This window comes from Heloderma suspectum, chromosome 7 (assembly GCF_057233095.1).
Source record: "Heloderma suspectum isolate Gila_16-S chromosome 7, 16-S_ref, whole genome shotgun sequence".
NCBI lineage: Eukaryota > Metazoa > Chordata > Lepidosauria > Squamata > Helodermatidae > Heloderma > Heloderma suspectum.
The window spans coordinates 106,458,997-106,473,337 of record NC_139464.1 but is presented as its reverse complement, the minus strand read 5'-3'; the positions used below and the strand labels follow the sequence as shown (position 1 = coordinate 106,473,337).

The 14,341-nt window shown below is 43.3% G+C and overlaps 1 protein-coding gene across 3 annotated transcripts in view; it reads left to right on the top strand.

Moving 5' to 3' along the window:
• FAM185A (family with sequence similarity 185 member A) overlaps window positions 1–14,341 on the top strand; it is a 60,501-nt gene that overhangs the window by 31,686 nt on the left and 14,474 nt on the right. For 2 of the 3 annotated variants that reach the window (XM_084811507.1, XM_084811508.1), the window contains 2 exons: window positions 11,262–11,360; window positions 13,714–13,848. In XM_084811507.1, the coding sequence (XP_084667633.1) occupies window positions 11,262–11,360; window positions 13,714–13,848 (234 nt within the window). The remainder of the gene's footprint in view (window positions 1–11,261; window positions 11,361–13,713; window positions 13,849–14,341) is intronic. The other variant, XM_084811509.1, reaches the window with a different exon arrangement.

Below are 14,341 nucleotides of genomic sequence, written 5' to 3'. Positions count from 1 at the left end.
CATCCACCACAAAATGTGAAGTTGGTTTGGGGAAGGGACAGACAGCTCGCAACCACAGGAAAACCCTCAGCAAACCAAAAACATCGCAGCAAAACACCTCCTTGGAAATCCGCATTTTCTGGGAGAAAACCATGGATGGCTGTGAAGTGGCAACTGCGTTGTATGTCCCAAAGGACCTCGACATACAGCCACCCCAGAGTAAAAGGCTTGTGTAGATGGGGCCTGTGTGTGTGTTCTTTATCTACGAGTTATATTTGGATCCTGCCTGTCACAAAGAAAATATTTAGCCGATAGGTACACACACCTATCATCTTGCTGGATCACATACTACAATGCAGAGGGTCTGACATGAAGGTGTTGATGTTAGAAGCCCAGGTTCAAATCCCTGGTCAGTTTGGAAGCTTGCTGGATGTCCTTGGCCAAGTCACTATCTCTTGGCCTAATGTACCTCACTACTGTAAGGCTAAAATGCCACTTTCTGAGCTTCTTGGTGGGAGGATCTGGAAGTAACTCTTGAGAGAGAGTTGAGGCTTTCTCCATAGTATTACCCATTAGCAGTTTCCAGCATGGCTCGCTTCCCCAAGATGCCAGACTTCTTTGTTATCCTCTCTCTTCCCCACGTGTTAAACAGTGGTTTAGCACAAGCGATCCATGCTGGGGAAAGGGGGTGGCAGGGCAGAGGGTTACTACAAGGGAAATCAGAGGAGAAAGCCCAGGGCAAACGTGAAGCCCTGTTGTAGCTCTGTATTTCTGAAAAGTAGGCGTTCTCAGAGTAGCAACAGCTTTTCCATTTCCTAGTATTTTATAACCTCACAATATGATTCAGCAATTCCCAGTGCTTACTCTGACCGCTGATGGGCCCAGTTGCCAGAATTATTATTTTTTCTCTCCATCTGAATCAGAACAACAGCTGCAACTGTTGTTAAGAAAGGGGAGGGGAAACGTCTCTCGCCAAAGGTTTGCTAGATTATGCTGAGAACCTCTGGTCATACCAAACTGATTTGCTACACTTGATCTTCTCTTAATTCAACAGCTTTCAGTTCTCTGCCACACCTGCTATGTCTCACCAGGGCAAATGGGAAAACAGGAGAAACAGGAATAATTATAATAGATTTTGTCATTGGGGAAGAAGTTCTCTTTCTTATTATTCTAAGACTATCCAACTCTCTCCAGCATTCTTTGTCAGTTGTTGTTGTTGTTCAGTCGTTAAGTCGTGTCCGACTCTTCGTGACCCCATGGACCATAGCACGCCAGGCCTTCCTGTCCTCCACTCTCTCCCGGAGTGTGCTCAAGTTCATATTAATTGCATCGGTGATGCTATCTAGCCATCTCATCCTCTGCCGTCCCCTTCTCCTTTTGCCTTCAATCTTTCCCAGCATCAGGGTCTTTTCCAGAGAGTTTTCTCTTCACATTAGGTGGCCAAAATATTTGAGCTTCAGCTTCACTATCTGTCCTTCCAATGAGCACTCAGGGTTGATTTCCTTTAGGATTGACTGATTGGACCTCCTTGCAGTCCAGGGGACTCGTAAGAGTCTTCTCCAGCACCACAGTTCGAAAGCATCAATTCTTCGGCGCTCAGCCTTCCTAATAGTCCAGCTCTCACAGCCATACGTTGCTACTGGGAAAACCATAGCTCTGATTATACGAACCTTTGTCGGCAAGGTGATGTCTCTGCTTCTTACTATGCTGTCTAGGTGTGCCATAGCTTTCCTCCCAAGGAGCAAGCGTCTTTTAATTTCATGGCTACAGTCACCGTCTGCGGTGATCTTGGAGCCCAAGAAAATACAATCTGTCACTGCTTCCATTCCTTCCCCTTCTATATGCCAGGAAGTGATGGGGCCAGATGCCATGATCTTCGTTTTTTTAATGTTGAGTTTCAAACCAGCTTTTGCACTCTCCACTTTCACCCTCAACAAGAGGCTCTTGAGATCCTCTTCGCTTTCTGCCATTAGGGTGGTATCGTCTGTGTATCTGAGGTTGTTGATAATTCTCCCAGCAATCTTAATTCTAACCTGTGATTCATCCAAGCCGGCGTTTCTCATGATGTACTCTGCATATAAGTTAAATAAGCAGGGCAACAGTATGCAGCCTTGTCGTACTCCTTTCCCAATTTTGAACCAATCGGTTGTTCCATGTCCGGTTCTTACTGTTGCTTCTTGACCCTCATACAGGTTTCTCAGGAGACAAGTAAGGTGGTCTGGTACTCCCATCTCTTTAAGAATTTGCCAGAGTTTGTTGTGATCCACACAATCAAAGGCTTTAGCGTAGTCAATGAAGCAGAAATAGATGTTTTTCTGGAATTCTCTTGCTTTCTCCATGATCCAGCGAAATCGCATGTTGGCGATTTGATCTCTAGTTCCTCTGCCTCTTCTAAATCCAGCTTGTACTTCCGGTAGTTCTCGGTTCACATACTGCTGAAGCCTAGCTTGTAGGATTTTGAGCATCACCTTGCTGGCATGTGAAATGAGCGCAATTGCACAGTAGTTTGAACACTCTTTGGCATTGCCCTTCTTTGGAATTGGAATGTAAACTGACCTTTTCCAGTCTTGTGGCCAGTGTTGAGTGTTCCAAATTTGTTGGCATATTGAGTGCAGCACTTTAACAGCATCATCTTTTAGGATTTTAAACAGCTCAGCTGGAATACTGTCATCTCCACTAGCTTTGTTGTTAGTAATGCTTCCTAAGGCCCACTTGACTTCACTCTCGAGGATGTCCGGCTCAAGTTCAGTGACCGCACTATCATGGCTATCAGGGACATTCAGATCTTTCCTGTACAGTTCTTCTGTGTATTCTTTCCACCTCTTCTTAATCTCATCTGCTCCTGTTAGGTCCCTGCCTTCTTTGTCCTTTATCATGCCCGCCTTTGCACAAAACGTTCCCTTGAGATCTCCGATTTTCTTGAAAAGATCTCTAGTCTTTCCCATTCTGTAGTTTTCCTCGATTTCTTGGCATCGTTCATTTAAGAAGGCCTTCTTGTCTCTCCTTGCTGTCCTCTGGAACTCTGCATTCAATTGGATATATCTTCCCCTTTCTCCCTTGCTTTTCGCTTCCCTTCTTTCCTCAGCTACTTGTAAAGCCTCATCAGACAGCCACTTTGCTTTCTTGCATTTCAGTAGCTTTTAGTTTATTTCCATATTGAACCAGCCAGTTTAAGTTTGCTTCTGAGTGTAAGCATGTCGGTTTCTCTCTCTCTCCCTCAGATATTCAAACCCAATTTGCCATTGATCATATATTGCTAAGCTTCTTGAACCACTTAAATTTAAGTCATTTTAAGACTGTTGTGGTATAATTTAGTTCAAAAACAGCTGCTGGAAGAGGACTGCAAATTATTTTGTCTTTTATCCTATGTATCCCAGCTTCCTTAGTTATAGGGCATAAAACTGAACCGAAATGGGCCTTCTAATCAGATGCCTTTAGCCCCAGAAATCCATTTTTCATAAACTGAAACAAAACTATCAAAACTCTTTCTTCCACTTTGTCTTCTGCACTAGCCCAAACTAAGTTTGTTGATATATTTCAAGAGCACCACATCATTTATCACAGCCTTACATTCAAGGAAGATTCCTCTCTTTACATGCCCCTTGGACTGTCAGTCTACAGACTCACTGTGTAAACTGTTGAATTCAAGCTTGTCTCATTTTATTCCCAATGGACACACTCCAACTAAGATTAGTTGCGGTAAGTTCCACTGAAAAGGATGGAATGGGAGATGTAGCTAACTGAAGTCCCATGGATTTCTCTAGAGCACATAATTGTGCCTATTGCATGGTGGTGCGGGCAGCAAAGACGGCTTATTTTGCTGCCTCCATTGCATCTTCAAGTAGCCATCCAGCAGAGCTCTTCCGGGTGGTCTGGGAGCTGTTAACATCCTCCTAGCAAATGTGGCCCTGGCCCCCTCAAGGACCTGCTGTGACATTTTTGCATCAAACTTTGAGGACAAAATCTCTTGTCTCTGCAGCAAACTTGATACTGTTGTTAACGCAGTTCCAGCTGAGGTGTCTGATGCCCAATTTTGTGTAATCAGTTTCAGTTGCTGTGGCTTGATGACGTGGACAAGGTACTTGCAGCAATGCGACTGACCACATGCCTTCTCGATCCATGCCCCTCCTGGCTAATAAAAGATAACCAACAGGGTATGACCGGGGGGGTCCAGGGTGTGGTGAATGCTTCCTTACAGGAAAGAGTGGTTCCTGCTGTCCTTAAGGAGGCAGTAGTGTGACCGTTTCTGCAGAAGTCCACTCTGGACCCAACAGTATTAGACAACTACCGCCTAGTTGCAAATACCCCTTTCTTAGGGAAGGTACTGGAGAGGGTTGTGGTGGAACAAGTGCAGAGACTCTTGAAGGATTGTGATTATCTAGACCCATTCCGATCCAGGTTTCAACCTGGTTATGGGACTGAATCAGCCTTGGTCTCTCTGATGGATGACTTCTATCAAAAGAGGGACAGGAAGAATGTTAATTCTGCTCGATCTTTCATTGGCTTTTGATTGACCATGGTATATTCCTGGATCAACTCCATGGGATGGGCACTGGAGGCACTGTGTTACAGTGGTTCCAGCCCTACCCACAGGACCGATTTCAAAGGTTAACATTGGGTGACCATTCCTCAGCCCATTGACAATTGAGTTATGGGGTTCCACAGGGTACCGTTTTGTCTCCAAGGTTGTTTAACATCTATATGAAGCTGCTGGGAGTGGTCATTAGAGGATTTGGAGCCAAGTGCCATCAGTACACTGATGACACACAGCTCTGTCTCCCTGTGACTTCTGAATCAGGAGAGGCTATGCAAGTCCTGGATCAGTGCCTAAACTCAGTAACGTACCAATAGACTGAAACTGAATCCTGGCAAGATGGAAGCCCTGTGAGTGAATGGTTCTCAAGCCCTGGAGATAAGCGCATTGCCTGTTCTGGATGGGGTTGCACTCCCTCTGAAAGATCAGGTCTGTAGTTTGGGGGTACTGCTAGTTCCATCACTGTTGCTGGAGGCCATTCGGAGTGCCTTTTATCAGCTTTGGCTGGTTCGCCAGCTTCGGTCTCTCATGGACAGGAATAGCTTGGCCACAGTGGTACAGGCATTAGTAACCTCAAGACTGGATTACTGCAATGTGCTCTATGTAGGCTGCCCTTAAGGCTGCTCTGGAAGCTGGAGCTAATGCAGAATACACCAGCTTGGATGTTGTCAGGCACTGACTCTTTTCATCTGAGGGAACTGCACTAGCTGCCTATTCGCTATTAAGACAGGTTTAAAGTTTTGGTACTAGTGAACAAAGACCTAAACAACTTGGGACCGGGATGCCTTCTCCCTTACCAACCTGCCCAGTCACTGAGGTCATCAGAGGGCATGGGTGGTTCCACATGGACCTATGGTCTGATTAGAGTCCACCTGGAGAAGAGCTTTCAGTGTGGTGGCCCCCTTTCTGTGGAACTCCCTGCCTCTGGAGGTCAGGCCGGCGCCAACACTGTTTTGTTTCCGGCACCTCCTGAAAACAGCTCTATTCCAGGAAGCCTTCCTTGACTGACCAGCTACAGTGTTTACTGGCACTCTGTTTAAAAACAATAATTTCAATATGGTGTATTATTCTTTTTATCCTCTTAATTCTTTTATCTTTTATTGTTCACTGCTCTGGAGTCTCTTTAGAGGAGCGGTATACAAATGTTGTAAATTAAAAAAAAATTCAGTGGGAATTGACTTAATTGTAATTGCAAAGATTTTGCTCTATTATGCCCAGTGTCCTCTATTAGTGCCTATAAACTCATTGTTATTGAAATATAGTGAATCAAGTCCAATATAGAGTATGCGCAGTTGCTGTGTCTGCAGTTGCACAGCCCTTTTAAAAATAAAATCCCACCAATCAACTGTTTTGTGGGAAAGAAAGAGGGCACTTCTCCCCTTGAACAGCTGGTCAACAGGATTTTAGATTAAAAAAAACAAAAGGTTCCACATAGATGGTCCCACATGTGTTAATCTGACAGTGAAAAAGGTTTTAAAAATTTGCTAACAAGAGACTGAAGAGGCTACGTCAAACTGCAGATGGCTAATTTAATCTGCAATGGTTGAATGGTCTGAATGAGGGTTTTGGGGAGACCTACTAAAAGACCCCCTAAAAGACCCCAGTTGTATATTCCAGACCTCTGACCCATTAATTAATTAATAATTAACTCCATCTGATATGGCAGCTGCGCCCCTACCTTCCTGACCATCTGCTCCCGTCGGTAGTACATGCCCTGGTCTCCTCTTGTCTAGACTACTGTAATACGCTCTGCATGGGGTTACCCTTGAAGATGGTTCAGAAGCTGCAGCTGGTGCAGAACATGGCGGCTCACCTGATTAAAGACAGCCGCCGGTGTGATCACATCAGTCCGGTGCTGAAGGAGTTGCACTGGTTACCAGTTGTTTTCCGGGCAAAATTCGAAGTGTTGGTTTTGACCTTTAAAACTCTATATGGTTCCAGCCCAGCCTATCTTAAGGAGCACCTCCAGCAACACCAGACAGGCCGCTCAACAAGATCAGCCTCGGATGGCCTTCTCTCTTTCCCATCAGCCAGGACAGCTAGACTGGTGGGGAGGAGGGAGAGGGCCTTCTCTGTAGTGGCCCCCACTCTGTGGAACTCCCTCTCTAGGGAACTCCGCCATGCCCCCTCTTTAATGAGCTTCTGCCATGCAAAAAGTGGTTTTTCAGGCAGGCATTTGAGTTGGGTTAGGGTATTTTTATAACATGATGTTTTAATGTAGCAGTTTATTGTTTAAAACTGTATTGCTGTCCATTGCCCAGAGTGGCCAGGTGACCGGCCAGATGGGTGATTAAGAAATTTAATAAATGAATGAGTAAATGAATAAATTTCTATGCTGCCCAATAGCTGAAGCTGTCTGGGCAGTTCACAACGATTAAAACCACAAAATGCATCATACAATACAATATAAAATGTAAAATCTTAAAACTACAATATAAAACTACAAACCACAGTAAAACCTAGCAGCAATGCAGAAATTTAAATACAGTAACAGATTTTTTAAAAAACAGAGCTAAAAGACTAAATGCTTGGAAAAATAAAACGGTCTTCACCTGGTGCCAGAAAGAGCACAAAGTAGGTGCCAGGCTAGTCTCTCTGGGAAGTTCATTCTGCAGTTCGGGTGCCACAGCAGAAACGGCCCTCTTCTTGGTATCCACCTGCCTCACTTCCTTTGGTAGGGGCTCCTGAAGAAAGACCATGGAAGATGATCTTAGGGTCTGGGCAGGTACATATGGAAGGAGATGATCCTTCAGATAGTCTGGCCCCAAGCCATTTAGGGCTTTGAATGTTAATACCAGCACTTTGAATTGGGCCCAGAAATGGACTGGCAGCCATTTCTAAAGTACTGCCACGTTGGCCAGTCCCAGTTAATAGTCTCACAACCCTATTTTGGACCAGCTGAAGTTCCCGGACCATTTTTGAAGGCAGCCCCACATATCATGCATTGCAGTATAGAAGCCTCTGAAATTGTGATTTTATGCTAAATAATGTTATGACGTTATAATACCTCTCTTTAAAGAACTGGCTTTGAAAAGACAAGGAAAAATGTAGCTGCCTTCTGCAAACGGCTTTTGCAGAGCAATCGCAAGGTCACTGTGAGCTGCATTTGCAGAGCTGCTGATAATGAGTGGAGGGACAGGAGAACTGATGCAGGTTCAGATACCAGTTAGGGGGGGAAACCTTTTCCTGACTAGCTTGTGTTGTGCACCTGCACTGATAAGGAACACTGCAGAAGATCCTCATTCGACGCCTGTTGGTTTGAGGAGCCAGAACAACAAGCACGAGCAATGATTGGGAAGAGGCGTAGATGACCAGAAATGGCCGTAGGTTGGAAGAAGACGTACTAGGGAAAAAGACATCAATCAAAATAACTGCCCAGATGGTAGGCCTTCAGCACCGTTTTGTAGAAATCTCAGATTAATCCATTAATAATTCAGATTAATTAATAATTCAGATTAATTCATTAATGCCAGAGATGTCATAAAATGGTCACAAAATGTGAAATTGTTGGGGGATATGCACCTCGGTTCTGACTGGTAAATGGGTGGTCTTACCACCCATGCACCTCATTTTTGATTGGAAGATAGTTGCCTCATCGCTTGCCCCTTGCCAGAACAAGAGCTCAATTTCAGTTCTTCACTTCGTATTCTCACTGCTTTTCCTCTGTTCTTCATGGGACCATCTACCCAAGGATGTAGATGGTCCCATGATTAGATTAGACTCTTAGACTTTAGCTTTAATGCATTAACTTGCAAATAATTTTAACCCTTTACTTTCTAAAGTTAGGTCATAGAGTATTTTCTGAACTTGGACTTTGTCTTATTTCTGAAGCTGGTGTTGTTTTCCTGCTTGGACCTGGCTTGGTTTCCCACTGGGATGTCTCGAGCCCAATTGGTATAGGCTCTGAAGCTAAACAGGACTAAATGAACCACATGTATAGCCCCTAGTTGGACTGAGTTGAAACATCCTTGACCTTTCATATTTGCTGGCCTTTCCCCAACCTGGTCCCCTCCAGATGTTTTGGACTTCAACTCCCATCAGTCCCAGGTAGCATGGCCAATGGCCAGGAATGCTGGGAGTAGTAGTCCAAAATATCTGGAGGGCACCAGGTTGGAGGAGGCTGATATGCACATTGGAACTTCTGTGCCTGCAAGTGATCTCTGCAACCAGCCTTTGCAAGAAAAAAAAAATCAAAAAGCACATTTTCCATCCCTCTTTCCTCCTGAGTTCTCTTTCAACACCTGTGGGAAGCTGCATATCCCCGATGCTGATTTTGTTAATTTTAAAAAAATTATCTTTTGGAAATTTTGTTATGGAAAGGTCCTATTAGAGATCTTTTCCTAAGAATTTGCAGAGTTCCACATAGAAATACCCTAATAATTTGAGTCCTTGGAGCATAGAGTAATTTACTGATTATTTATTACATCCTGAGGATATTTCAATGTATTGTCCAGCAACAGTCTCCTTCATTCAGGTCTGGCCCTATCACTGGGACCTCTGGGAGCAGTTGCTTGGGTGGTGGGTTGGTGAGCTTTGGGGAGATGGTGAAGGCTATTGCTGGGTGTGCCAGCCTGCCCACCCTGCACTCCCTAATCTAGCCTGCTGTCCCTCAAGTATGGTGAAGGACACTGTCCCATCACCGGTGTTAAAGTAAGATGCAACTGCCAGTCCAGTCAGCCCCTGTACTTATAAGACATTTTGTTCTTCATCTTAGACAACAAAATGTCTTCAGCCTGCCCTCTCTTCAACAGCCTGGTTTGTTTGTTCTAAGTCTTCTCCACATACATATATTCTATATCTCAACATTCTGTGACTTCTACAGATACTAACAAAAAGTAACTTTAATTCAACCAATGAATCAGCCTGGCCATGTGCCAATCTCCCTCTTTCTCTCATAGAAAGACATCTCAAAGTCCCCTTTGGGGTAGTAGGGAGGAAGCCAGGTTTGGAGCCGGCTTTATCACTGGTCGTTCACCATTTGTGAAAGCCAAAAGATGCCGTCAGTTTCCCAGATGACATGAGCTGGCGCGGCCGTGCTTTTTCTTTGTCATATTTTCCTTTCAAGTTGATGTGTTTTACCAAACACAGCATATAATAGCGTATTCCGACTCTTTCTGTGCGCACAAGTGAGTTTGTGTGTTGGGAGAGAATCTGTCACATAAGTGGCCTGAGAGCTCAGTTAAAAGGAAAACTATAAACTAGTTCTGTAAAATTGTTATTGCTGCTCCACAAACCCTGGAAACTCTGCCTGAATCCAGCAAAGTTTAGTTTCTATTTGTTAAGAAACACAGGCCCTACAAATAACGCTTTCTAGTCCAGTTTCTGAGTTTTCTGTCCAGAAGCAGCTTTCTTACATGTGTTTGAAAGCTTCAAAGCTACCTGTTGTAGAGTGTGTGTGCGTGCGCGTGTGCCTACCTGCTGGTCTGTCTATGTGTCTCTGTCTTTATTTCCACAGGACTGAGAAGATTAAAAAGAAATAAATTTAAATGCACAACGATGAGAAAATCATAGAACTGTCATAACTTTTCCTGTTCCTTCCCAATAAATCCTTTGGATAAAATGAATGCATATTAGAAAATTGCTGGCAATTCAGCTGCTGTCTGCAAGGATTTTTAGTGCATTTCCTGTTGTTTATCTGGGTTTAGCTTCATATGTATTTTGAGTCACTCTTCAGATTTCATAATGTGTGGGTTTTGATTTTTTAAGGAAAACAACCAGCATTTTTTGTTCCCCAGAGTTTGTGCAAATGAACTTTTTGAACAATCTCAGAAGGCAAGCTTTTCTTGTAGGTGTTTGTGTGGGAGCTTATTTATTCAAAGTCAGGATAGCATGCACATTCAATTCGAGAACAATATTTTGTCTGTTACTTCTGTGTCCTTTCAAAATGCCCTCCTTTTAGAATCATCCATATATCCTTTTGCTTTTGTCTGGTCCTTTGTCTGAAAACAAATATATTCATGATTATCACTGAACATGCTGAGAAGAACTAAGCTGTGTTACCTTCTCTGAACAAATGCAGATGTTTTCTCTATTTGTAGATGGTCAGTGAGTCTCAAACTGTCTAGTAAAGTTTAAATATAGAGAGAACATTGTGTCCCTCCCTCTGCTGTTTCAGGACAAAAAATCCATGACACTTCTTTCCACCCACCAAGAACAAACAATTCTGAAACAGAGTATGTTAAAGTGAATCCCACAAAATTTACCAATTAATTCATTGTTGTTGTTCAGTCGTTCAGTCGTGTCCGACTCTTCGTGACCCCATGGACCATAGCATGCCAGGCCTTCCTGTCCTGCGCTCTCTCCCAGAGTGTGCTCAAGTCCATATTCATTGCATGGTATCCAGCCATCTCATCCTCTGCCATTCCCTTCTCCTTTTGCCTTCAATCTTTCCCAGCATCATACAGGTTTCTCAGGAGACAGGTAAGGTGATCTGGTACTCCCATCTCTTTAAGAATTTGCCACAATTTGTTGTGATCCACACAATCAAAGGCTTTAGCGTAGTCAATGAAGCAGAAATAGATGTTTTTCTGGAATTCTCTTGCTTTCTCCATGATCCAGCGAATGTTGGCGATTTGATCTCTTGTTCCTCTGCCTCTTCAAAACCCAGCTTGTACTTCTGGTAGTTCTCGGTTCACATACTGCTGAAGCCTAGCTTGTAGAATTTTGAGCATAACCTTGCTGGCATGTGAAATGAGCACAATAATTAATTCATTAGATCTGCATAAATCTTTGTTCTTTTATTTTTCAGATTCCTCAGAAGGATTCCTAAAAGCTTCTACATGTCAAGGGGAGATAGATGTTTACATTATTAGTCAAGTGGGGAAAGTAGATCTGAAATCTCAGAAAGGTTAGTGAGTAAGTATGTTTTAATACTTATTTCAGGATTTCTATGCTGCTGCCTTTAAGAACAAAAGCCCTCCTAAGGCATCTGACAATCAGAATAATAAAAACAATTAAAATATAAAACAGCTTGTAAAATTTAAACGCAGATAGCAGCATAAACACACCCTAGTCCAGCCCAGCAGTCCGGATAAAATAAATTCACAGTTTAATGTGATTCAAAACAGAGAATAGCAGGGAACTTTTACAGTTTCAGCGTGTGACTTACTCAGAAGTAAATTCTTCTGAGTTCAGTTGGGCTTAGGGCCAAGCTATGCGTGATGTTAATTGTGTTGAAGCAATCACTGTGCGTAGTTTTTTTAAACGTCAGTAGCCGCTGCGATTTCCATAATCAGGACCATGGTGTAGTGGAGGGAAGTAACTCTTCCCTCATGCCACAGTTTCATTGGAAATCCCCCTCTATTGTTAACCTGGGATAAAAGCTCCCATTGGTTTCAGTTAGAGCTTTCCTGCTTTACCTGACATCAGCTTTGGGGTGGGGAGAAAATTTTCATCAGCAACCTTGTCAGTGGGAAAGGTTAACGTTCCTCCAACCACAGCACAGTCCTGATCCTGCTTGCCTCCCCCACCCCCAGGGCTATTTAAATTTTTTAAAACTGCACATTTATTCCTTACACACAATTAGCACTGCATCTAGTTTTCCCCTACTCTCCAGTAAGTGTGTTTAAGATTACAGCCTTAGATTTAAATATGGAAACCAATATTAAAGTTATACACTGGCTTCAGTTATATTCAATTAATTTTTACTTGATTATTTTCTAATGTTTTTGTGAAACCCAAGATCACTAAAAATGCATGGTATTTATTGAACACAGTGGTCTGCCTGGGCCCAGTAAACAGCTGATTAGAACACTACATATAAGTCTATATGTCTTGACATAGGCTGCAAGGGCAATATTTGTGAGGACCTGTTTTTCTTCCTGATAAATATGATGGTAGGTACCATGTTGTCTGCTATGTTCTTTAGACAGCTGTGGTTCCACACAAGAGTGGAGAAAATTTAACAGGTTCATCATCCGAGACTTTTACAAGACTTGCTGGCTAGACAAATCTGACTTGGCTGCCACAGGTTCTCCAAAACAAAACTGGGGAGACGAGTGAAGCCAAGACTCTGGGCCTTACTTACAAAGTAGCACAAACGCTGTTTTTCATGCAAGAATGCTATATATGCTTGAAATTTGAAAAGTGTACATGAGGTGGGGTTGGGGAATGAAAAAGAAATCAATAAATTGGCCAGGTGGCGGAGGAGGAGTTTTTGCATTGCTGTTTATATTGGCTGGGATTCTGAGTTTGCTCACACTGGTGAGAATGTCCCCTGAACGCAGTTCTACTCATGGGTACTCCTCCCATCAGAAGTGGGGAAGCAACTCCCAGTGATTCCCCCTTCCCCTTGTGCTCTAGAGGGTTTTAGGGACCTCCTGGAACAATGGCGGAGGGTCTGCAAGGGAAGGGGAAATCAGCAAGAATTGCTCCCAAACGTCTGCCAGAGGGATACTCCATTGGATCTTAGTGCCATCTGTGAAGAGAAGAAGCCCTTCCATTTGTGGAAGCCTAGTTATGACCCAAGGCTATATTTTTATTAATTAATAATATAATCTTTATTATTAATGATAATAGTAATAAATGATATCTGGAGCTGCTGTGGAGCACCGGAAGGGACAAAATTAGCTTGCAAACAAGCTAATTTTGACCCTTTGGGCTCTCTCTACAAGCTCTGGGTGCCGTTTTATTTGCAAAAAAAGATAAACAAAATTAAAACAAAATTGTCCCCCGCAAATTTGGGGGGTTGGCAGGGGCCACACTGAAGGGCTGTGGGGATTGCTCACCCCTAACTTAGACAGACAAAAGATTCAACTTTTGATCTTGTTTTCAGTGTTTTGTTTTGTTTTGTTTTGACAATTGTGCTGAGCAAGTAACTTGAAGCTACTAGGATTTCATCATCTATGGCAGAAATGAAGTTAGGCTTCCTCCCAAATTGTAGATTTCAGTTTGAGGCTTCCTGATAAAATAGGGATCGATAAACCCTTTTTCACAAGAGAGAGAGAGAGAGAGAGAGAGATTAGCACAGGGATCCTCATCCTAGCAACCTTTTGGTGAAGTGCTCATTGAAATATGCAGACTTTGTGTGGATGGAATAACATGCAGTCCAAAGCTCTTTCTCCTCAGTGTATGAAAAGCAGCAAGCAGCCCTCCTCGGTTCATATTCCCTCATCAGTTGCTTCTCTGAGGCCAAGTGGTTCAAGCTGGTCGCCCTTACCTTCTCTGTTTAACATGAATCTTCTCGTTTTCATGTATAACAGGGCCCATCACTGTCAAGGTACCCACCACACTTCAAGCTCATCTGCAGTTATCTGGAAGCAAGGTTGAGGTGAGCCCAGAGATCCAGTTGCAGGATATCCAGAATGCATCCGGAGAGGGCCACGAAACTGTGACTGGTGAGGCCCGTCTTCCACTGTCACCCTAAGAGAACTGCGTTTTTACTGATGAATCTAATTTCTATATAATTAATATGCTTATCAATATTTGGTCAAGCCTGTAGCTCTTTCCTGGAATAAATTTAAGCGTGTCCAGATTTCTCTTATCGTTCCTAGCCTTATCTGCAATTAACACCAGTTCCTACGTCATGCTTAAATGCGGGTGAGGCAGGAGGAGGGAATTAGGGGCTTGGGCGTGGAGGAGCAATCACGCAGTCTGCTTCTGGGTACCACTAGGATGGCCATTTTTGCATCACCGATAAAGAGGATACAGAGGACACTGATTTACGTAACATATGCATATGCATATGCTATTGTATATGTATAAATGCAAACTTAGAAATAACTACTATGATTTAAATAGGATAAACATAACACCTCTCTCCATAGTAGGGAAGGCTGTGACCAGGTGACCTGTGTACCTGCTCAGCCCACTCTCCAGATGCTGTTCATG